Source organism: Apus apus, chromosome 18, assembly GCF_020740795.1.
Source record: "Apus apus isolate bApuApu2 chromosome 18, bApuApu2.pri.cur, whole genome shotgun sequence".
Classification (NCBI taxonomy): Eukaryota; Metazoa; Chordata; class Aves; order Apodiformes; family Apodidae; genus Apus; species Apus apus.
The window spans coordinates 11,320,781-11,345,006 of NC_067299.1; the positions used below are offsets into that span (position 1 = coordinate 11,320,781).

At 57.7% G+C, this 24,226-nt stretch overlaps 1 protein-coding gene across 2 annotated transcripts in view; it reads right to left on the bottom strand.

Moving 5' to 3' along the window:
• Positions 1 to 24,226, bottom strand: part of HIP1 (huntingtin interacting protein 1) — a 47,562-nt gene that overhangs the window by 5,512 nt on the left and 17,824 nt on the right. Inside the window, exons 1-13 of one of the 2 annotated variants that reach the window (XM_051636056.1) lie at positions 18,665 to 18,746; positions 10,673 to 10,736; positions 9,953 to 10,095; positions 9,523 to 9,579; positions 8,961 to 9,041; positions 7,768 to 7,844; positions 7,448 to 7,509; positions 5,474 to 5,614; positions 4,879 to 4,936; positions 1,649 to 1,724; positions 1,119 to 1,250; positions 438 to 535; positions 194 to 266 (exon numbers count right to left, since the gene is read on the bottom strand). In XM_051636056.1, coding sequence (XP_051492016.1) covers positions 194 to 266; positions 438 to 535; positions 1,119 to 1,250; positions 1,649 to 1,724; positions 4,879 to 4,936; positions 5,474 to 5,614; positions 7,448 to 7,509; positions 7,768 to 7,844; positions 8,961 to 9,041; positions 9,523 to 9,579; positions 9,953 to 10,095; positions 10,673 to 10,736; positions 18,665 to 18,682 — 1,080 coding nt within the window. In that variant the 5' untranslated portion in view covers positions 18,683 to 18,746. Of the gene's footprint in view, positions 1 to 193; positions 267 to 437; positions 536 to 1,118; positions 1,251 to 1,648; positions 1,725 to 4,878; positions 4,937 to 5,473; positions 5,615 to 7,447; positions 7,510 to 7,767; positions 7,845 to 8,960; positions 9,042 to 9,522; positions 9,580 to 9,952; positions 10,096 to 10,672; positions 10,737 to 18,664; positions 18,747 to 24,226 lie in introns of those variants that run through there. The other variant, XM_051636055.1, reaches the window with a different exon arrangement.

Consider the following 24,226-nt stretch of genomic DNA (forward strand, 5'->3'; position numbering starts at 1 on the left):
AGGGATGTGCCCCCCACCCCTGCACACCTGGAGACCCCCCGTATGGACAGAGATGGCTGCGACAGGGATGTAGAAGCCCTCGGAGACAGGGCAGGGCAGACAGAGGGGGTCACTGCTTTGCCCACCCCGACACAGCCACCAGCCCGCTCTCAGTATAAACCTGCCCCTGGACTCAGGGGTGGTTGTCACCCACCTCGGCCTTGAAGTTCTCCAGCTCCTCCTTCAGGGCTGCAATCTCCCCGTAAAGCTGCTCGATCAGCTGGTCCCTGGAAAGGAGACACACCGGGTACAGCCTCAGTGCCGCGGGATGCGTCCTGGCAGGGGAAGGCTCCCCTGTGCCACAGCAGGCTGGCAGGTGGCTGCGGTGCCATGCCGGGAGGGAGCCCGGATCTCATCCCCACCCCAGCTGCCTCCCCGGCATCGCCAGGGCTGCTCACTTGTCATCCTTGTTCATCCCGTTCTGGCTGTTGAAGTTGAAGGGGTCGGTGCTGAAGGAGCTGCCGAAGATGTCGTCAAACTTATTGTCAAACAGGCTCTGCGGAAGGGCAGCATGGACCAAGAGTGAACCCACCACCTCCCAGGAGCCCTCAACTCCTCCATGTCCCCTCATGTCCCCGCTGAGCTAGGCCACGTGTGGGCAGGGCTGCTGTGTGATCCTGCCGCCCAGACACTGGGCCTGCATCCCACCCGCTGCTCTCAGGGCGCTGAATGTGTTGAACAGGAATACGGAGCATCTCTGGGCCATCCCCACCTAACTCCTGGGGCCAGGGCCGGGGGGAGCACCTGGGGACAACTCTTGGTGGAGAGGGGCATGAAGACAAGGCAAGCAAGCTGAGCTGAGGGGCGATGCTGAGAAACCAAACATAATCACTGGAGGGCACCAAACCACTAAGAGAAGCACGGTGAGATGACTTCAGCCTGGTTCTGACGGAGCAGGACCCACACCCAGCACCCACACAGCCCCCTGCAGTGATGCTCCCCAGCACCCAAGGCCATCCCCACTATCTCAGCCCCCACCATGGCATCGTTCTGGAGAAATAATTTGGTCCTGGAGCTGAAGGGCATCTGCTGTCCCCTCCACAGCCCGAGGGGCAGGGGCAATGACTTGGTGGTTTTACCTGTGAGGCTGTCTCCATCTCCACCAGGTCCGTGATGGGCTCACTGTCAGGTGAGGATGCCTCAGCAGGGATGACCACCACGGGGCTGATGTGCTCTGACAGGGCTGAGGCACGCAGGAAATTGGGAGGGTTCTGGGGAGGGAGAGGAGCACGGCTGGGGCAGGGAGGACCAGCCCTGCCGCAGGGGTTTGGGGCATGATCAGTCAATATCCTGCCCCAGCTTGGAGATGGCTGTGCCTGGACCCTGGACGTGGGATTGAAGCTGGGAGCCGTGGTGATGGAGCCTGGACCCACGGAGATGCAGCCCAGTAAGGTCTCAGGGTTGGTGTGAGGGAATCCTAGTCCCATGCTGGGATGGAGGGGACCTGCTCCACCCCAAAGTATCCCACGCAGGGAGGGATGCAAGGATCAGCCCCACATTGCCACCAGCCCTGGGAAGCCGGGCAAGACAGAAGGCACCAGTTCTGGGCACTGTCCCAGTGCTCCCAGCCCTGTTGCTATTCCGGGCCGTGGGGATCAAGAGGTCTCACCTCTGGCAGCTGTGGGATCTGAATCAGGCGCTTGAAGTACTGCAGGTTGCTGGAGCGGTAGAAGAGGTCCTTCAGCCTGTGGGGTCAGGGAGTGGTCAGGGACAGCTCGGGGACAACCCAGACACCCACCCCACATGTGGGGAGCTCCAAGCCCTTGCCTGGCTCCAGGAGGGTGTCACCAGGCTGCACTGTGCCAGAGGGGACAGAGGTGTGTGCTGCCACCAAACCCATGGTGGTCCTGGAAAGATCCCACCACCAGCCTCCCACCTCTGGCAAAAACTGACTCTGGGAGGCTTCCTCCCATAAACCCAGGGCCTGATGATCAGAGAGAAGGACCTAGAACTTGAGCAACCTGGTCTAGTGGAAGCTGTCCCTGCCTATGGCAGTGGGGGTTGGACTAGATGATCTTCAAAGGTCTCTCCCAACCTAAACCACTGTGAGTCTATGAAAACATGAACTGCAGCAGAACAGCTGCACGGAGTGGCACTGAGGAACAGCCACCCCTGTGCTGTCCTCACTACAGCCAAAGCTGGAAGGGACATCTGAGAAACACCACCACTGCTCCCACTGCAGCCCCAGCCACCAGTGGGCTGGAGGTTCCTGCCTGGAGATCACAACTGCACCATCACCCTCAGCTCCCCACAGGAGCAGGGCTGCTTCCCCCCAGGATTTCCATCTTTGGGGAGCAGTGGCAGTACCTGGTCATGCCACTCCTGGCTCCCCTCCCTCCCAGCCATCCTGGTGGTATCTTGGTGCTGGTGCCACCCACCCCAAGGTCTGCCCTGGGTGGTCAGAGCCCACACACAGCCCCACTACCTGCTGATGTCCACGCCTGGTGTTTCTCCTGTGGGTATGGGTTTGCAGTTTGTGACTTTGAACCCAGCTGCCCCTCAGTGCTGTGACACCCACCCCCTCCATCCACCTCCCCCTCATTTCAACCACTCTAAATAACCACAGACCAGAGACCACAGCACTGCACTTGCTCCATCTTTCTGGTCTTGGAGGACTGGTTCCAGCACCGTTGCTGGGGTCACCCTGAGACACTCACTGCTAGAAAACCTGACCATTTGTGTCCTCTCCTTTGTACAGTCACTGATCCAGGGGAGACGTGCCCTCACATCTCATTGAATCATGCACTCACAGAGTGGTTCTGGTTGGAAGGGACCTTCAGAGATGATCCAGTCCAATCTCCCACCGTGGGCAATGGGAGGTCCAACCTCCCACTAGAGCAGGTTGTTCCAACCCCATCCAACCTGCCCTTCAACACTTCCAGGGATGGAGCAGCCACAGCTTCCCTGGGCAACCTGGGCCAGGGTCTCACCACCCTCAGTGTAAAACATTTCTCCCTATGTCCAACCTAACCCCACCCTCATTCAGTTTAAACCCTTGTCCCTTGTCCTGTCACTGCAGGCCCTGCTCAAAAGTCTCTCTCCCTCTTCCTTTAAGCACTGAGTGCCCTCAGGAAGGTCTCTTGGAGCCTTCCCTTCTCCAGCCTGCACAAACCCCACTCCCTCAGCCTGTCTCCATAGCAGAGATGTCCCAGCCCTGGGACTATTCTGGTGGCCTCCTCTGGCCCTGCTCCCCCAGGGCCATGTCTGTCCTGTGCTGGGGACCCCCAAGCTGGGGGCAGGGCTGCAGGGGGGTGAGGAGAGTGGAGCAGAGGTGGAACATCCCCTCCTTGGACCTGCTGGCCACGCTGCTGGGGATGCAGCCCAGGAGACACGTGGCTTTTGGGGCTGCCAGGACACATTGCTGGCTGGCGCCACCCACCAGTATCCTCCAGACCTATCTCAACACGGTGCTTCTCCATCCATCCATCCATCCCTCAGGCTGTGCTGGTTCTAAGGATTGTCCTGACCCAGGTGCAGGACTTTGTGCTTGGCCTGGATGAACTTCATGAGGTTCTCAAGGATGCCCCCAGCTGCCCAGGTCCCTCTGGATGCCATCCCTTCCCCTCAAGCACTTCCACTGCACTGCTCAGTTTGCTTAGTTTCATTTTTTCCCCAGAACTTTAGAAAATCCACGTGTTTGCTCCCACTGTGTCACCCTGCAGCAGCTCATGGCCTCCCATGGACCCACCTCCCACAGCCTCCCAGACTCTCTTGCATGAAGACCCTCTCCCACTCCTTGCTCCCTGCAGTGCTGAGCACCAGTCCAGCCCCTCTGCTGCCTCCCTGCAACCCCTGAAGCCCTTTTTCTCACCCAGCACCATAACACCTCTCCACCTCTGGGCACTGCCAACGCTCCAGCAGCATTTCAGTCACCCACATGGCCAAGGTCTCAGGTCACTGGGTGACCGTGGCTCTGTTCTGGCTCTCTCCTCCTACAACTTTGATCTGCTACTCTTAAAACCTCTCTCATCAATATCTTCATTAGCCCCACATGTGCCACTAGACACATGTGGCATGAGCTGCACCCTGTCCTTTCCTGGATTGCAACAGGGATAACTTTTCCCACCAAAAAGCCACCTCTGCTCCACTGCACCCCCCAGCAGCAGCCCTGCACCCAGGTCTCTGCACAGACCCCTCCTCCCCTCTTCAGCACCTTCAACTGACCATTTTAAGGAGCTCCCTCTGGTTTGATTTAAATTCAACAGAACTGGGGGGGGGGGAAATCTCTTTCCTGGTCCTCCAGTGCCATGCTGGAGAGTCCCCTCCAGGGCCTGCAGCATCTCCAGTGACCTTCATCTGCTGCTTGCATTCTCCTACCAACACATCCCTCTCCTGATGGACCTACTGCCAGTAGAAAAGGATGCTGAGGGTGCTGAGCATCCTGCTCACTCAACACCCAGCACCCCTGGGGTGTCCCCACAGGTAACCCCCCCGACCTCCCCATGCTTGGCTTCTTAGCCTGTGCCCAGCCTTTCACCTCAGCATCAACTGCAAATTGCATTTGAAACTGCATTTAAGGGGCTTGGGGGTTTTGATGGGGGGTTGTGCTCTCAGCAGCTGAAAGCCTCGTTAGAACTAATAACACCATTATCTGGTAATTCAATAGCTGTGGATTTGCCAAATGGAGCTGGAGAAAACTCCTGGGAAAGCTGGGAGGTGGAAGCAGCCTGGATTTCAGAGCCCCAAGCAAGATCAACTCCTGCCCTCCATCTCCATCAGTCGGCTGCTGTCCCCCAGCACAGGGGCTCTGGAATTGCTCCAGGCTCCCTCTGCCCTGGGAGCAGCCCTGGAGTATTGCTGGCTGCAGGGACCACCAGCACCCTGAGGCTGGGCACTTACTTTCTGAACTGCTCCAGGAAGCGATCCCGGTGGCCCTGCAGTGTATCTGCTGGCAGACCTGGAAGAAGCAGTGAGCAGAAACATCACCAAGAGTCTCCATGCCAGGAAGGAGCATGAAGCAGAGGCCAACCCATAGGCACAGCCACCTGGGGATGGATCTTTCCCAGAGATGCCCACCCTCCTCCTGGGGTCTGAATACTCTGGGCTCAGCATCCTGCTGCTGGAGGAGGTCATGTCCACCCCCCCCCCACCCAGATACTCCTGGGGCAGGGCAAGGCAGGGCCTTCAGGCAGCTGCTTTCAGCATTGGAGGTCCTGGGTTGGGGGTTTTGCAGGCAGTGCCTGCCCAAAGCCAGAGGAACTCCTGATGGGCACAGTCCCTGTGGCTGAGGGACACTGGGCAGGGCAGGTTGCTGGGACAGCCCAGTCCCCCAGCACTTCCACCTCCTTGTCCCTTGCCCTGGTGACTCCCTTAGCGCCCAAGAAAGTGAGGGAAGGAAACGGGGTGGGGGGCAAACGGCCCAGCCTGAGCGAGGTGGTGACCCCTGGTGTCCCCTTCCGTGTCCCCCCCAGCCCAAGGCACAGGGGACACTCACAGGAGTGGAGCTTGAAGAGCAGCTTGACAGTGTAGTCGTAGAGGTGGCTGCAGTCCAGGATGACCTGGATGAGCGGGGCCAGGCGGCACTGCCCCGCCGCCGTCACCGACACCGAGCGCGACATGTCCAGGGAGCTGAACACTGTGGGGAAGGAGCATCAGGATCCAGCAGCACTGCTGGTGCCACACCACGTCAGGCACAGCCACAGGTGTCACCCGGAGCAAAACGCCCTTCACCCAGAGCAAGAAACCTGCTCACCCCTGAGGACCCAGCCTGCCGCACCGCAGCCGCGGGCACGCGCGGCAGGGGGGAACGTTCCCACCTGGGGCTCTCATGTAGAACTGGGAACAACCCAGCCTGGCACTGTGGGCTGGTCTTGAGCCCCAGCCCCCGAGGCCACGCAGCCCTGTGCTCTGCCTGTCCCTCGGGTATGTGGGTGCTCCAAGCCCCGCCAGGAGTGCCTCGTGTTCACAATCCTCTGTCCCTGTCACGTCAATTGTACCTCGTGCCGGGGTGGCAGAGGTACCCATGGCACAAAGGTACTTCTGCCAGGGCTGAGGTGGGGGCTGCTGGGGACATGTCCCGTGACCACCTTCATGGCCCAGCCTTGCGGGTCTGCCATGCCTGCTCCAAACGGTGCTGGTGCAGCAGGCAGGCTGGCAGAGCAGTGGTGAAGGTGGCAGCTTCATTTCATTGAACCATGGAACCAAGTCCTACTGTTATCCCAGCCCTGCCATGGCCACCACTGCCCCATGTCCCTCAGCACCACACCTACACAGATTTGAATCCCTCCAGGGACAGCCCTTTGGGGAAGAAATTGTTCCCAAGATCCAAGCTAAACCTCCCCTGGCACAACTTGAGGCCATTTCCTCTTGTCCCATCCCTTGTTCCTGGGGAGCAGAGCCCGACCCCCCTGGCTCCAACCTCCTCTCAGGCAGCTGCAGAGCCAGCAGGTCTCCCCTCAGCCTCATTGTCTCCAGGCTGGACACCCCCAGCTCCCTCAGCTCCTCCTGCTCAGACTTGTGCTCCAGCCCCTTCCCCAGCTCCACTGCTCTTCTCTGGACATGCTCCAGCCCCTCAAGGTCCTTCTTGTTGTGAGGGGCCCAGAACTGACCCCAGGATTTGAGGTGCAGCCTCCTCACCCGTGCTGAGCACAGGGGGACAATCCTGCTGGTCACTGTAGTGCTGACACAGGCCAGGATGCTGGTGGCCTTCTTGGCCACCTGAGCACACGGTGGCTCATGTTCAGCTGCTGTCATCCAGCACCCCCAGGACCTTTTCTGCTGGACACTTTCCAGCCACTCCTCCCTCCAACCCTTTGAAGGGCAGAGCAGCAAGAGCTCCCAGTATTGCTCCAGGGCCAGGTCTGCATCACATGAGTGAGTCCCCATGTCACTGTGCCAGCCCATGGCCACAAAGCCAGGGTGCTGCTCTCTGCACCCAAACACAACCTTGTCCTGCCTGGTGCATGTGGCATAGGGAAGCTTTGCCCCAAAGCTGCTTGAATTTACCCCAAAACCTGATCCTGCTTGAGCGTGCAGAGGTGTGTGACAGTCCTGAGGGTTGAGACCAGCTTGTTTTTATGCCTCCTTATTTGCAGGAGGGCAGAAGGAAGACAGGGTGGCTTCCCCTCAACCCCCCAACCTCCCATGGCAGCTTGTGACCACCACTAATAAGAACCAAAACCTGTCACAAGCCCGTAAGACAGAAGAACTTCAGCCCGTGGAGGCTGCAGGAGCAGGGGAGCCCCAAGTCTGGGTGGTGGACATGGCAGGGAGTGAGGGGGTATGATGTGCCCCATGGCACTGCCATGAGGCAGCACAGCACATGGGGACATCAGCTAGTAACACTTTGGGTGAAAGGCCCAGAAAAGAGACGAGTTGTGATGCCCTCAGAGAACATAATTCCTGAAGCCTGTCCCCGGTGTAGCTGAGCCTCCACCAAACCCCCAGCCCACCCTCCAGCAGGACTTACCTGTCTGGAAGAGGTTCAGCTCACACTCCAGGTAGTCAAACATCTCCACAGTCAGCTGGAAACTAGGAGAAAGGGATGAGGATGGTTGGGGAGCACCCCAAGGTTACACATGGGCCTCGACCTGTGCCCAGTGCCACCCCACAGATGAGTGGGTGCTCTGGTGTGGATGCACCAGCCTTGCTGGGGGCTCTACCCACTCCCAGCACCTGTGGCAGGGGTGGGGGGAAGGTGCCATCCCCAGCCCAGGCATGCAGCTGGTGAGGGTGGGCAGTGCTGTGCCACCCTGCCAGCACCCACCCTCCTCCCTTGCCCCTGCTCACAAATTATTGACATCGTTCTCCCCTGCATCGTCGAGCTGCCGGTCAGACATCTGGAGATTGCCAGGGAAACGGGGATTCTGCAGGAGGAAACAGGAGTCAGGAAAGGGGTTGGGAGGATCTGTTGCTTCAGGAGTGCCAGGGTTGCCAATCCAGCTGGTGGCCTCGAGGCATGAGGCTGGGATGGCTCTTGGGATGTGCCAAGGGAGGGATGGCAGGGAGGACGCCGTTATTTTAACAACACATTCTGGCTTATTCTGTAAGAAAACCTCTGCCTAATGAACAAGCTCCACTGAGCTGAGCGTGGCTTCCTGAGGTGTGAGACAGGGCATGGAGCAGCCCAGAGCTGGTACATCCTCTTCAAAGGCCAGCCCAAAGGAACCTGCCCAGCAGCACTGCTCCAGAGGCTGGAAACAAGCTCCTGATGATGGGGGAAAATACTCATCTGGGATAATCCCCCGGGAAGCTCCTGGGCCCAGGAGCACCCGTGGCCCAAGAGCCACAGAGTGGGGAGAGAAAAAATGGATTGGGGTGACCAACATTGATTATTTCAAGCTGGGGACAGTACTGGGTGGGACAGGATGGGACCTGATGCTGACCCTGGCCTACACCAAACATGCCTTTATCCAGTCTTGAGAAGAGAAGGCTCAGGGGAGACTTCATTACATCTTCCAATACTTAAATGCTCTCAAGAAGATGGAGACTCCCTATTTACAAGGAGTCACATGGAAAAGACAAGGGGTCATGGGCACAAGTTGCTCCTGGGGAGATTCTAATTGGACACAAGAGGAGAATTTTTCCCCATGAGGACAGTCAAACATTGGAAAAGTCTCCCAAGGGAAGTGGTGGATTCCCCCACATTGGACAGTTTTAAGTCTCATCTTGACAGGGTGCTGAGCCATATCAACTATAGTAGCACCTAGAAAGGCTGGACCAGATGATCCTGGAGGTCCCTTGCAACCTGGCATTCTATGATTCTATGATTATTTTATCTAGGCTAAGGATGGGTACTGGAAGCTTGAGACCCATTTCCTGGAGGCAGTAGGATGACCATGACAGAGGAGAGGACCCTCAGAGATGACAACACCAGGATGGCTCTGCCAGCCCCTCTCTGCACCATAACTTTGCCACTACTTTCACTCCAGCACCCTGTCACCCACCCCTTGTTGTGGCCTTGGGGACGGGACAACTCTCACCTTGGTGTGAAACTCCATCTTGGTTCTCAGCAGTTTGAGGTAGATGCTGCAGAGCTGTCCATAGCCCTCGCTCAGGTGGCCCTGGGGACACCAAAAAGCTGTGACATCTGGGGTAGGCTGTGAAAAAGCCTTCCCCTGGTGCAGCATGAACAACCCCTCCCTTGTTTCCCCCAAAACCAGCCCAAAACCTCCTCACTGACACCCAGGCTGCAGCCTGCCTTGCAGCAACCCTGCCCAAAGGATTTGGTCAAGACCTTCTCATCACCTTCTCTGCAGATGGCAGTGCTGCATTTGACAGCCAGAGCCAAGTTTTGCTGGAATTTTTGCCAGAAAATAGGAAGAAGGCACATGATTTTGGTGAAATGGGATGTTGAAGACAACCAGCAAAGCCAGCCGAGGGAGGTCACAGCAGCCATGGGTCAGCCATGACCAAGCCTGGCTTCTCCTGGGTGAGACCAGGGTCCAAGCCATCACCACCATCCCCCACCCTGACCAGGCCACCAGGTGCTGCTGAAGGGACCACTGGAATGTCCCTGCTGTGGCTGGAGAGGTGTCAGCTTACCCACATCCTGCTCATGTCGCTCAGCTCATTCTTGTATCTCATGGAGTCTTTCAGGACCTGGAGGAACGATGAGGAGAATAAGGAGGCACAGCACCAGGGCAAGGTGTGCTGTGCTGGGAGACAGCAACCAGGGTAAGGAATGGGAGGTCTTGGTGTGTTCCCAACCCTGCAGCCCTGCTGGTGGTGCCACTAGCACCAGCCCCAGCGTGCCTCAGTTTACCCATCTGCATATAGGGCAGGAAGATCCTTGCTGATGGCTCCTGAACTCATGCCTGATGCTGCAGTTGGCACCGGTGCAGGGGGGTCCTTGTGCCGGTCCCCACCCAAGACTGACGCCCAGGGCAGCACCAACCCACCAGCACCCCCCCCCACCCCATGGGGAAAGGATTTGGCCCTGGGGTGGGTGCTGAGCTGAGGTTGTGACACTCACATTGGAGTGGCCGTCCCGGAGGAGCTTGTGGAAGACGTGGCAGAACTTCCAGCAGAGCACGGCGTTGCCGGACAGCGGCAGCCGGTTCACCACCGACCAGAAGGTCTGGGCCCCCTTCTCGTGGTGCGTGCCCAGGATGCACGGTGGAGACCAGTCAAGGAAACACTCTGCTCCCCTCTGCAAGTGTCAGACAGTGGCCAGACCAGAGATGGCCGGTACCTGTGGAGCTGAGAAGCTGCCAGGCCCAGGCTGTCCCCGAGCGTGGCACATGCTGTCCCCTCTCCTTCAGCCCCACAGCACCACTCCAGGAGCACGGTGGCACACCTGGGACTGGGGCTGTGCCTCTGCTGAGCCTTCCCAGCTGTTCTGCTGGGATGCTGTGGATCTGCCACCAGCTCAGCTGGCTCATGGGCACCTCCAGGGGCTGAGCGCCCAGGCAGACACCCTGCTGTGGGCACCTGCCCCCCCTGCCCCCCGCAGCACACGGCTGGGCACCCACTGACACAGGAAGGCCACGGCCGTGGGAGCTGGGACACCATCCTGTGCTGGAAAAATCCCCGACCATCACCTGGGAGCCCCCCCAGGTTCCATCCAGCCCCCCTCAGCACTCCAGGGACCAGCTGCACCAGCGCTGCTCCCCACATGCCATCCTGCCACGGCCCCTTCTCCAGGCCCCGCTCCCACGCTCACTTGTCCCGCAGCCAACTTTGGGAAGGATATTCCTGGCGTGTTTCTCCTTGACAGCCACTTCCTGAGCATTAATAGCTTTATTGATGCTGACAGTCTGCAAAAGAGAAGCAGGGGAGGGGGGGTGAGATGTGGGCTGCCCCTTTGGTCCCCCCACACCCGCTGAGAACCCCCGGCTCCACCAGCACCTGCTGTTGGCTGGGTCCCACCCGGGTCCCCAGCCCCTGCTGATGCCAGCTGGATGCCAACGGCTGCCGGATGCCTCTCTGAGACATGGTTGGCACCCACCAGGTTCAGCTGCTGCCAGGACTCATTTATTCAGCATAATAATGACGCAATTAAAGCAGCGACCACAAAGGACCCTCTCCTGCCTTTGGGGTGGTGGGATGGGCAAGAGGGAAGGCGATTCCCTCCTCTGCCCTTGAATCATGGGCAGCAGCTGGTGGTTCCTGCTCTGCTTTCATAGAATCATAAACTTTGGAAGGGATCTTAAAGATCACCAAGTTCCAACCCCCCTGCCATGAGCAGGGAACCACTAGACCAGGCTGCACAAAATCTCGTCCAACCTGGCCTTAAAAACCTCCAGGGATGGGGCATCAACAACCTCCCTGGGCAACCCATCCAAGTTCCTCACCACCCTTAGAGTGAAGAATTTCTTCCTTGTATCTCACCTAAACCTCCCCTCTCTCAGTTTAAAACCATTATCCCTTGTCCTGTCACTGTCTTCTCTGATGAAAAGCCCCTCCCAGCTTTCGTGGAGCCCCTTCAAGTACTGGAAGGTGCTCTAAGGTGTCCCCAGAGCCTTCTCTTCCCTTCTGGTGATTCTATCATCATGGGCAGCAGCTGGTGGTTCCTGCTCCACTTTCTGTGGGGCTGAGCAGAGAGGGTGTTCTGGGGGGCTCGGGGCATCCAGCAGCAGGATGGCAAGACCCCTACTGGCTGGAGAGTGGAGCTGGCAGGAAAGGACATGGCCTCAGCTGTGGGATTAGAGGGACAGTAGATGGACCTGCTGCCTTGCACCTGCTGCCACCCAGCAGCACAGCACAAGTGGGTCCCACCACCTGGAGCCCGCTAGAATCATAGAACCATTCAGGTTGGAAAAGACCCTTGGGATCGTCCAGTCCAACCATCATCCCTGCTCCACAAAGTTCTCCCCCAAACCATATCCACCAACACCACATCCAAACGACCATTAAGCACAGGCAGGGATGGATGCCCAGCCCTTGGTGGGGCAGGCAGGGCTGCAGGCAGCTCTCCACAGCACAGCCCTGCCCTCTGCTCTGCCAGGAAGGGCAGGACTTGGCTCACAGGTATCCTGGATCTGGGGAACTCTGAACAAGGAGCCCAGACAGAGTCAGGGCTCCCATTTAGCCTTTGGAGAGGCAGTGGCAGCATTTGCTGGGCTGGATTTCTAATCCTGCCCCATCCCAGCCCCTAGGGCAGCTGGGCCAGCAGTGCAGGGACACTGCAGCTCATCCTACATGGCTCTGCAGGGACACCACAGAATCATCCTGGTTGGAAGGGACCTTGAAGATCATCAAGTCCAACCATAACCTAAATCCCCCTACCATAACCTGGTTTACCAATTCAGTGCTTAAATCATGTCCCTCAGCACAACATCTGTATTTCTTTTAAATACTTTCAGGGGTGGTGACTCCACCACCTCCCTGGGCAAACCAGTGTGGGACAATCCTGGCTCCAGTGGCTCCAAGCTCTTGCCTGACACCTGCTCTGTAAGGACTCCACGGTGAAGGGGGGGATGACACCACCCAGCTCAGGACTACCAGAAGCAGCTAATTACAGATCTAAACCAGTTAAAGCAGCAGGATGAATCCCAGTGACTCCCTCACTGTGATTCTTCTTGCATCCCCCCCTTGTCATCCTCTCCCATGGCCTTGCTACAGCTTCACCACCACCCACCCCGATGATTCGGTGCTGAGCAGGGCTGGGAGGCCCACAGGCACCCCCTGTATGGCTGGGCACGGCCCCAAACACCTCACTGTGCTCACCACCAGGTCCCTGCTTACTAATGACCACAGAGGTGACCATTAAGGACCATGGATGTGACCACAGAGGTCACCAGCAACACGCAGGAGGCTCACTTTGGGGTGGCAGGAGACACAGATGGCTGGCTGCAAGGCACAAGCTGCTCAACACAGACCAGAACCTGCATCTTAGCTTGGATTTAAGGAGAGCTGAAAGAAACACCAGCAGTGGAGACAACTGGGCCCATAAGACATCCTTTCTTGATGGCCTGGATGGAGGTGAGCAGGCTCCCAGTGCAGGAGGACCAAGGAGCCACCTCTGCAGCTCTGCCCAGCCCTGCAGGTGCAGCCCCTTCTCATTAATGAAAACCATAAAATACAATTCAACATTAAAAAACATCCCAACAAAATCCTCAGAAAGGTGGCAAACCAACCCCTCTTCCTGCAGTGACAGGCTGGAGGATCAGCTGTCTCAGGTGATGTCTACATCCCAACAGCCCCCAGTGACACATGCCACGGGTCCAGCTTCACCTTCTCCACATCCAGAGTCCCCAAATCCAAAATCCCTCCCAGCACAGTGAGGAGTGCCAGGATGGGCATTTAACCACATCTTGCCTTGAAATGGGAGTCCTGGACCAGATGGAACAGGCCCAGTCCAAAGCCAGGGCTGGCAAGGGGAAGCTCATAGCCAGAGGTGGGATGGGGACACCACGCTCCCAGAGCTCCACCAGGGCACGTGCCCACGTCCCTGTCCCTGGCAGACTGGATGGGAGGGTCTGAGGAAGGAAGTGGTGCCAGGGGTTTCTGCCTCACTGGGAAAGCTGGAAATGGAGCTCCCAGTTTAAGCACTGTTTCCTGCCAGCTTTTCCTGGTAAAGCAAGGACACGTTTTTCCAACCAAAGAGGCTCCTGGTGACCCTCCAGAGTGGGGAGATATGGTGTGGGAGTGATGGGGGAACTGGCAGCTCCTGGCTCTGGGTGGTGGCCTCCAGGACCCTCCATCCCCAAGACCCATCTCCATTTGAAGCACACATAATGTCTGTGTGGATGGCAGAAAAATTTCCTGAGGACAAGCTGGATGCTGTGTCTGTGCCCTCACAGGTGCAGCAGGTGGTCACCTCCCCGCTGCATCCCCCAGGATGGCAGGGCAGGGTGGGGAGTCTGTCCCAGGAGCTACTCAGAGCAGGCACTGGGACTTGGGAGATGCTCAGACCGCTGCTCCAGCAGCCCTGGCAGCCAGAGGAGAGCCAGGCAGCAGCTGCTCCTCTCCAGGAGCTTTGGCTCAGAGATTGGGTTAGGAAGGAGGGAAATCTGGGGCTGCCTTGAAGGCAAAGCTCACACCTCTGCCGTGATGGGGTGGGGTTTGTCACTCTGACCCACAGGTGCCAACACCCTCAGGCACCTGCAGCTGATGATATTTTCATTTTAGTTTCATGAAGAGCTTCCATACCACAAGGGCTTGATCCAACCTGCCAGGCCCCCACTGCCTTGGCAGTGCCACCAACCCTGCTCCAGATTCTTGCCCATGGAGGGACATCAACCCCTGTCCCCATAACCAGCAAGCACCGGGAAGGCTGCAAGTCCTGGGAATACTACAAGCACTACTTGAGTGGTACAAGGAAACCTGGAACACAGAGAGGATCAGGCTGTTCAGGGAATGATCAGGTCAGATCATACAGACAGCGGACGATCCAACCTCATATCCCTGCCCTGGTGCAGCAGCACCTGCCTGAGTAGCTTGTCCTCCCTCTACAGCAACAAAGGGGTCCCCAGAAACCCCCCACAGGGTCTTTTCTTCTGGCTTGATCTGCTACTGCTGCCCTGTCCCGGGGCAATTTTGTGCTGTTCCCGCAGGACTCCAGGAACCCCACTGCCAGGGAGCACTGCCCACCCGAGGAATGAGCTGACCCCCACCCCACCAGACCCCCACAGCTCTCGACCCTCACAGGGAGGTGCTAGGCCAGAGCTGAACCACCAGCAACCCCACACCAGGGGCACCCCCGGCCGTGGTTCATGTCAAACTCCTCTCCAGGCACATGCCCACAGGGACAGAGAAGGCCAAAAATGCATGGAGGGACCTGGGACAGAGCGACAGAGGCTTTCTGAGCCCTGAGAAACACATCTGCCTTCCACAGGCACACCCACCCACCCTCATCCCCTGCCAGGCCTCCTCCAGGTCTCCTCTGAACGGCAAACCCGGTGCTGAAGAGCCGAGCTCTGCCGGAGCCGCACGGCGCCTTCCCGCTTCCAAAAGGAAATGAGTGTTGATTAAAGAATCCTGAGCTATTGCAAATTATTTGGAGAAACTGAGTAAGTCGCAGTGCAGATCCTCTTAGTAATGCTCCCTCGTTTCTCCTTAATTCCTTTCTATAAATGGAGAGCTGGGACGGACCATACCTCCGAGGGTGACCAAGCCCTGCAGAGCCAGAGCTCTGGGGAAGCAGGGAGACCTGGCTACAAGAAGCCTGGAAAAAAATATCCATGAGCTTAATTAAAAAGCAAATCCCAGCGTAGCAAAGCTTCCCGGAGCTGTGGGGCAACTTCTCAGAGGACACATCTTGAACCATCACCCACCAATAGCAAATCACGGGGGCTCAGGAAGGGTTTTTCTCTGGCAAAATCCCAAAGGAAAGGTGGCTGGATAATGCCGGGCTGCTTGATGTCCCACTGGAGACATTAAAAAGACATTCCCATCATTTAATCCAGGCTATTTGGCTGCATCCACTGCCAGATCCATGAGCACTCCTGTCCCAGCTGGCTACACACCTGAGCTGCTCCAGGGATGAAGCGCCTTGACCAGGGCTGTGCAAGGATCTCCGTGAAGCTGCTGCAGATTTTCTTGCCTCCTGCTCCCACCGGATGAGAAAAAGTCCCCCAAATGACACGAGTCTCAGATTTCCCTTTGCTTGCGTCACTGGAACAACCACATTTCCCCCCAAGCAACGTTGGCCTCTGGTGTTGGAGACCCCAGCATCTCGCTGGCCCTGCCGGGGTCAGATGCCAGTGGCGGTGGCTTGAGGCGCACCCCTCCAGGAGGAGATGCTGATGCCACCAGCTGGGATGCCAGCAGGAGTAGGAGGACCAAGATGTACCACAGACAGTTTAGAAATCCCAGGGACACCAGCATGGGGGCCTCAGAGGGTGCCTGGGGACACCTTGTCCCATACCCTGCCCTGCTGCCCCCCTACTGCTCCATGACACATGGGACACCGCAAACTGGAGTCACTGGGAAGACAGCCCTGGGCTCCACAAGCCGCACTGAAAGCCAAAGCATCACTGTGAGACTCTTCCTGGAAGAGACCCCTGGCATCACTGCTGCTGGGTCTGCTCTCCTGAGGCTGGGAGGATGATGACTTCAGAGCCGTGTCACACTCGGTGTACCCGCCATCCATGCTCTCCAGCGTGTGGCAAAGCCCCATGTGAGCGCTATGGAGAAGCTCTTCCAGCACGTGTGCTTCTTTCACAGGAGGAACCACCCAGGAAGTGGCGATGTAACGTTCAGAGGTCTCCACCCCACAAGAGATACAAGATTACTCTTGCCAAGGCCTGAATTGGTGAGCTTTAGTAACATCAGCAGAAGGCTGCAAATAAGTGGAAGGACACACGTTTTGAGCGTACCTGAACAGCCCACCCCGCTAGCTGCCAGCCTCTCCCAAGGGCAGCAGGGTGGCATCAGAGGTTGGGGTCCACAGGATGATTTGCCCACGAGCTGCACGTGCAAGGACCTAAACCACTCACTCCTCCTGGCCTTTCCAGAGCTTCCAGCAAAAATAATGAGTTCAACACCATCAAGAGCAGCGTTGGACTGGGGTAGGATGAGGCAGCACAATCTGATTGCTCCTCCACCTTCCAGGCAAGCAAAGGATGGGTCCCAAGGGCTCAAGTGAGACAGGTGATGGCAGGAGGGGAGAGCAAGGCTGGAAGGGTTTGGTTCCTCCAAGGCCAGAGATGAGAGCTGGCTACATAGAAAACATCACTGAAAACATCAGGAGACCAGCACCCAACGAGTTGGGCCACAGGGTTTTCTCCATGGCCATAAGCAATTTATGCAGGTTATTACTTGGACATGTGGCTTTAAAATCCAATTTAAGGAAGAAGGAATTTTCCAACACACAGATAAACCTTTGGGGAAGAAAAAGGATCAGCAAAAAAAACGGATTTTGAGGAGAACAACTGGCAAAAAGCAAGGCCACAGAAAAAGCCAAACCTCACCAACAACTATCGGACAAGTTGACACTATAAAACTTGCATCCCTTTGAAGGCTCCAGCTGAAGTAACATCAAAAGAGACGTCAGCAGAGGCTGCAGAAAAGCCTGGGGAGTGCTTTGGTCACCTCTGGCACTGAAAGGGCTGTCAGGCCTTGGCACAGGCTGCCAGGTGGTGGAGCTCCCATCCCTGGAGGGACTTCAAAGGGTTAGTCGTGGTCTTGGCAGTACTGGGGTAATGGTTGGACTTGATGATCTGAAAGGTCTTCTCCAACCAAAATGATCCAATGATTCTATGAAGGGCCAGCACAGGCCACAGATCCCACTGCCAGGCACTTCTGACCTGCTGCCACTGGAGACCCCAGGGCACAGCCAGACCCCAGCATGGGTGGCTGGGTCCCAGGAGAGGCAGAAAAGCTCCCCAGGACCCCTGCACGGCTCTGCAGCTGTTCCCCATGAAAACCACTTGTTATGCTTCTCACTTAATTACTGATACAGGCACTTGGTCACCCGTGGCCCTAGTTGCCCAGCTGGCTCAGCCATGGCCAGAGCTGCTCTGCTGAGAGGATCTCATGTGAAGATGGTTTCCTCCAGCAGTGGTGATGTCTGTCTGGGGAGGGAGGATGGCTGTGTTTTCCAGGGCTGGTGGTTCCAGAAGGTCCTCCACTGCCTTCAAATATTCCTGAAATGCTCCCAATGGTCCTGACCGGAGTCTTCTGCTTCACATCAAATGCCAGTATTTGGGCATTCTTTGGAACAGGAGGAAAGAAGAGTGAGGCTGGAAGCTGCAGGGAGCAGACGGCAGGAGCTCATCTCCAGACACGCGCTGTGGTGATCAGCTCCCTTGGGAGGTTCTACCTGACAGAAACACCCGGGGTGTGGACTGCCCTAGTGGGGTGCTCCCGAATTCAGGGCTGCTGGGATGCCCCGGGGATGCAGAGCCTGGGGGTGCCCCAGTGGTGTTGCTGGGCAGCCTCCTGTGCCTCCAGCAGGCCCAGGACAGGGCGTCCCTCGCCCATCTCCCCCCAGCTCTGCATCCCGAGGCAGAGCTGGGAGCAGCCAGCCCATACCTGAGGGACCTTCCTGTCCCTATTCTAGCTGCTGGAGCACCGCGAACACCAAAATCCCTCTTCCCCCCGAGAGCAGCACCGGGGACGAACTCTCCTCCCTGCAAGAACGGACCCTAAAAAAGCACTTTTCACCCCAAACTTGTTTCCATCCCTAACGCCGGGCCGAGGGGCTGCCCCCACGGGCTGGAGGGGCTGTGACAGCAGCGCTGCGTGCGGGGACAAGGGGACGTGCGGACACAGAAGGGCACGCGGGGACAGGGGTACTTGTCTCATCACCCACCAGGAAAGCCGGTGAAGCGGGTGCGGGAGCAGCACCGGGGGGAGCGGCTGTGACCGCGGGGTCGAGCCCGCTGAGCCCCGGAGGAGGGTGCCCGGTGCCCGCGGCCATCCCAGCTCCCGCCGCTCCTCCTGACCCTACCCCGGGAGGCACCGGCGGTCGCGAACTGCCCGGAAAGGAATTCCGCTGGATGCAACCCTTTATTCCAGGAATAAACCTGGATGCCGTGCTGAGAGCGGGGGAGGGGGGGGCGTCCCCGGAGGGTTCCCAGGGGGAAATCCCCGGGGGGGGGGGCGTTCTGGGGAGATGTCCCGAAGAGGCTCCCCGGGGGGCTGCAGGATGCCGGGAGGGTCCCTGAGAGGTGTCCGGGGTTCCGGGGGGGTCCCTGGGAAGGGTGTGGGGTTCCGGCGGGAGTCTCCGAGATGGGCTTGGAGGGGGATCCCCGGGGAGTGCGGGGTCCCGGGGGGGGTCCCAGGGCCGCGCACTTACCACCTTTCCCAGCTCCATGGCGGGGTCCGGCCCCGCGGCCGGCGGCGCTGGAAGGTTCTGCCGGGCGGCGGCGAAGCGAAGACGCGGGGAGGGGGGGGGCGGGGGGGGAACCGAGGGGGCGCGCACCCGCTCACGGGCGCGCTCCCGCGAGGGGCGGCACTGCCGGGGGGGGGGGGGGCGCGGCGCTCCGCCGGGATAACAAAGGAGCCCGGTGGGGGGGAGGGGGAGGCACCGCCCCCGCCGAACCGCCCCCCCGTGCCCGCCGCGGCACCGCCCCCAGCCCGGGGGCCGGGGGGGCCGGCCCGGGGGGCGGGCCAGGCGGTGGGTTCCGCTCCCCCGGCGCGGCCCGGCTGGCCCCGCCGCCAGACCCCCGGGCCGACCCCCGGCCCTGCCCCTGCTCCGTCCCTGTGCCAGGGGCAGCTCTGGCCTCCGACCCGCACAGGGTTCCCCCCTCGGGCCATCTCAGTTCCAGCAGCACAAGCCATTAACCCGGCAGGGTCAGGGAGCCCCCCCGTCCTCAGCCCGACCCCGCGCTGCCCGGGCAGGGCCGCTGACCCCCGGGCTCGCTGCGCTCCGGTGGCTGCTCGGCCACTCGCTCCGGGATGGCGACTTGGCTTAACGAGATGTCGGGATCCCACATCCCGGCGGATCCAACAGCCCTGCGGGGGCTCAGCAGGATGGGGGGCTGCCCCCGCGCCCAGCTCCGCGCCCGCCCCCCGCTAACCGCAGCCCTGGGGCAGCTTTTAGGGCCAGGGGGTGTTTGCCTCAGGTGGCTGCTAAAGCCTCGGCTGCAATTCCTGGGATGGACAGGCGGATGCCGGGACAGACGGATGCCGGGACAGACGGATGCCGGGACGGGCGGACGCGCCGCTCGGCAGCGCTCCTGGCACGCGGCTCCTCCGCTGCTTTTGCTGGGCCAAAGACGTTTTGCTGGGCCTGACGGTTTCCAGCAGCAGCTGAATTCCTCCAGGAGCAGTGGCTGGTCCCTGCTCCAGGTCCGGGGTGAGCAGGAGCAGCACTCCAGGGACAGGAACCTGCCCCGACTGCGGGTCCTTGCCCCTGTCACAGCTCCCTGCCCCTCTCGAGGGTATTTGCCCCTGTCACAACAGTCACGATTGGGCTCAACAGCAGAGGGGTTTGTGCCCACCCCGCAGCCAAGCCCCTCAGAGATTCCCAGCCATGATGCTGCTGTGGAAAGTGATCCCTGGGTCCTCGCTGTGCAGACCAGCCCCCAGCCTGCTGTTGTCCCTGGCTTAATGGGATCCTGGAATTAATTAATTCACCCTTAGCTGGGTTTAGCATCACTCTGAACCTGAGTCCTCAAGTGCTTCCTTGCTGTCTCAGGATGTCCTGCAGATGCTTCCCACAGCACTGTCTCCAGAGTAAACAAGCAGCCCCAGGGACCCCAGCCCTACAATTAGTGCTTGGCCATCAGGTTTTAATACTTCATTTGCATGAAGAGACCTTAAGGCAAGTATGCAAAGAGCACACCCGTAAGACATAGCCCAAAACAAAGAGCATCCTCTGGAGCAAAACCCAATCCCCCCCTCACATATGATGGATGTGACTTTTCCTATGATGCCACCTGCATGGGAAATTGATAAGTGCTGTAAACTTCCATGCAGGATCCATCCTTTAGCTGTGTTTACTGGTGACACCCTGGAGATGCCACAGAAACCCATGTGCAACCATTGCCAACTCCCCATCTCCCACATACAGGCTTTGTGCTCACAACATCCCTCCTTAATCCCACAAATAAAGTCAGCTCATCATCATTAACCTTATTTTTCAAAATCAAGCTTTCATGCAAAGCTCATTCCTGACCCAAGCATCTCAGCCAGTTTAGAGAGAAGGTGGTTGTTGCTGTTATTGATGGATCCTATGGATGCTGCAGAGCTGGGACATCCAAGTGTCCAGCTGGTGTGGCACAGCCACTGCATGGTTCCCCACGGCTGACCTCCTCTGGGCCAGCAAAGCCTGAATTCTGGGAGCCACCAGGAAGCCCTCAGGGTGAGTGTTGTCCCGAAAGCAGCTCCATTCCCTGGTGTGCAAGAAGCCAATCCACACAGAGCTGAGGGATTTGCCTTAATATCCAGCTCTGCACAGAGCAGGGAGCAGAGGGGTGTTCCACACAGCAAGCTCAGCCCCCCCAAACCACAAGTGCTACTTTTATACCCAAAACGTGAGAAAGAAGTTGATCTCTAACATTATTCTGTCACTCACACACACGACTGGTCAACTCACTCCTTGCTTCCATTGACAATGGCAATGCTCAAAACTGTCACTGTGCCTGCTCCAAGAGTGAGGGGCTTGTTGTTAGCAGGGGTCCCTCTTGCCTGTGTGTGGGGGTATTTTACTATGCTAATGACCATTAATATATTAATAGGGTGAATCCAATTACTCAGTGTTTCCCCCCATTGCCCCAGGCTGCCCCCAAGACAAGCTGTGGGCAGTGCTCCTCTCCATCCCTGTCCTCTCTCCTGCAGATGTCTTGCTGCCTGGCTCAAGGGCTGGTGACTTCTTGGGATGTGTTTTTCCCTATTTGGAATTTGTTTTTTGTCTAATTCTTGTTTTTTCACTGTTATCTAGGCCCTGATTTTATTCTGAGTGTCCCTTATGTTCTATTTTATGTGATTTTTTCCCCAAATGTGATTTTTTCCCCCCAAATTTTATTTATTTCCTTTAATAACTGACATCAAAGGGAGAGAGCTCCAGGTCTACTGGCTTCACAGAGACAAGGGTCTTCAGCTAGAGAGCAAAGGTAAGAGCCAAGGCAGCTCTAGAAGAAAACCTACAAATTAATTTAAAGGAATATGGGGGGGCCATTGTTTAGTGGTGGCCATAGCAGTGCTGGGTTAATTGTTGGACTTGATGATCTGAAAGGTCTTTTCCCACTCAAATGATTCCATGATTCTTTGGCACTTGCTCTAAATCTTGGTGCAGCTGTGGCAGGAGCCAGGTGGGATGTACAGTTGGGTGTGCAAACCCACATGCTTCATCCCGGGCTCCAGCAACGCTTTCCAGGGCTGCATCCCATCCCAGCTATTCAGGATGAGCTTGTGGAGGACCAGCCCTAGCAAGCCTCTTGCTTGGGATGGGGGGAATTCCCTTGCAGATGAAGGCGGGGGGTGGGATGCTGAGGGTGAGCTGGAGGTGCTGCTGTCAACACCAGGGTATCAAAGGTGCTGCTCCTGCCAGCTGTTCCAGCCCTGGAGGAGGAAGAGAACTTTCCTGGTAGGGAATAGGGAAGGCAAAGCAAGGGCTGCTTCCCTGGGGCAGCCCCTCACTCCACCCTGTCCCTCAAGTGTCCATCATCCTTCTGGCTGATCCCAAGACTCCCCTCCACTCCCCATGGCTCTATTTAAGCTCCTCCAGTGCTTCACCCTGAGATCCCTTACTCCACCCTGGGAACACCCTCCATCCTCCTGCAGCTCCAATATTCTCCTGCAAGCTGCCAGGATAGTACATGCAGACCAGACTGTGATGGATGAAGCAGGAACAGATGTCCAGCGTTTTCCCTGAGCCTGCTGGAGGCTCCATGAGCAGCTTTTCAACTCTACTTCGGCAACTGACTCCCATGAAAATGAAGGGAATAAGAGCTAAGACATTTTGGCAAATGTGGCCTGTTGTAATTCACAGAATCACCAATGTTAGAAAAGACCTTTGAGATCACCAAGTCCAGCCTATGACCAACACCCCCACATCTCCAGACCAGGGCACCAAGTGCCACCTCCAGCCTTTCCTTGAACACCTCCAGGGATGGTGCCTCCACCACTGCCCTGGGCAGCCCATCCCAATGTCTGATCACCCTCTCCATGAGGAAGTGCTTCCTGATATCCCACCTAAACCTCCCCTGGAGCAGCTTCAGGCCAGGCCCTCTCATCCTGTCACTGCTGGCCTGGGAGAAGAGCCCAACCCCACCTGAGCACGACCTCCCTCCAGGTGGTTGTAGAGAGTGAGAAGGTCCCCCCTGAGTCTCCTCTTCTCCAGGCTCAACACCCCCAGCTCCCTCAGCCTCTCCCTGTAAGACTTTCCCTCTGGTCCCTTCCCCAGCCTCGTTGTCTCCCCTGGACCTGCTCCAGCACCTCCAGGTCCTTCCTGCAGTGAGGGGCCCAGAGCTGCCCCCAGGACTGGAGCTGAGGCCTCCCCAGGGCTGAGCACAGGGGGAATCACCTCCCTGCTCCTGCTGGCCACACCATTCCTGACACAAGCCAGGATGCCACTGGCCTTCGGGCCACCTGGGCACACTGCTGGCTCGTGTCCAACCAGCTGTCAACCAGCAGCAGCTTGATGAGTTTTTTAGGGTAATGACCCTGAAGGCATTTGCCATCACTGGTTTTGCATCCCCTACTGATATTTGAGCAAAGCTCTGTCTGTGTTGGTGCTCCAGGGAGGGATGGAGCAGGAAGCCCCGGCCACTCTGCTCCCTGAAGCATTCATGTTTCTCCCTAAGGCCTCCAGCCTATTTTCCCCTCGCCCACTGTTCATTTTACCAGGTCTAAAAATACTCTGAAGCCTTTTAAACCTTCTTCTCTTGCAGCCGCCTCCCTCCTGGATGACTAAAAATATCTGTTGCTCCCTCCTGATCTCTGCATTTCCCAAGACTTCCCTGAGGGAAAGAACCAAACAGGAGCTGCTGCCTCAAACCACCCCTTGCATTCACAGTCTCTTAAGTTCAGTTTCCTCAGGAAATGCTGTTTTTTTCTAGCTGCCCCAGTGTAGGAGCAATTTAAAGCCCCCTCCCCAGAGGGTTTTCTGAGCTCCAGGTACAAAGCAGAATAGCAGGTTCATTGGGAAAACCACAATTTATTTTCTATGATGCAGGTTTCAGCTCTTTTCAGCAGCTCTCCAGATCTGGAACACTCGAGGGCTCCTTAGGCTGGGTTTAGTTTCAGGTCAGTGGGGCTGGGTGAGCATTGCTGGGCGTGCCAGGAGTTCTGGTTTTTAGGAGAGGGGAGCAGATGCCAGGCACTGAGGTGTGTTTGTGATGGAGAGGGAACACCCTCCCACCATCACTGTTCATGGCAATGGTTTTGTCCCTCCTGAGCTGGGAGGCTGGAGCATCCCAAGGCTGAGCAGCTTTCCACGTCCTTCTGAAACAGCTGAGACCTGCCCCGGGCACCCTCCCCACCAGCGTCACACCCCGTGTTGTCTGGGACACAGGGAGGAGCAGCCGCATCGGCTGAAGGTGTGATGAGTTCCTCCAGACTCAGACACCACAATATGGGCAACCCCCTGGCCCTCCAGGCTGATCCCCCCCCCCCCCAATTCTCAGAAGGGATCCAGCAACCGACAACCTTCACAAAACCCTCACACCGACATGGGTGATGTTAAAAAAAGAACACCCAGATCATCACAGCTTGGTGAACCAGCTGCTTTTCAGTCACAGACCTGCACTTGCACAGGCAGCAGATTTAACAGGGTGTTTGGGTACTTCTGGAAATTCCCTTAGCCAACTAACGCCCAAATAACTTTGTAAATCTTGATTTAGGGAAAATATCCGCTTGGGAGCGGTGCTTAAAAGGCTCGAGGCTGTTTTCAAATCCTTGTAATGCTGCAGTT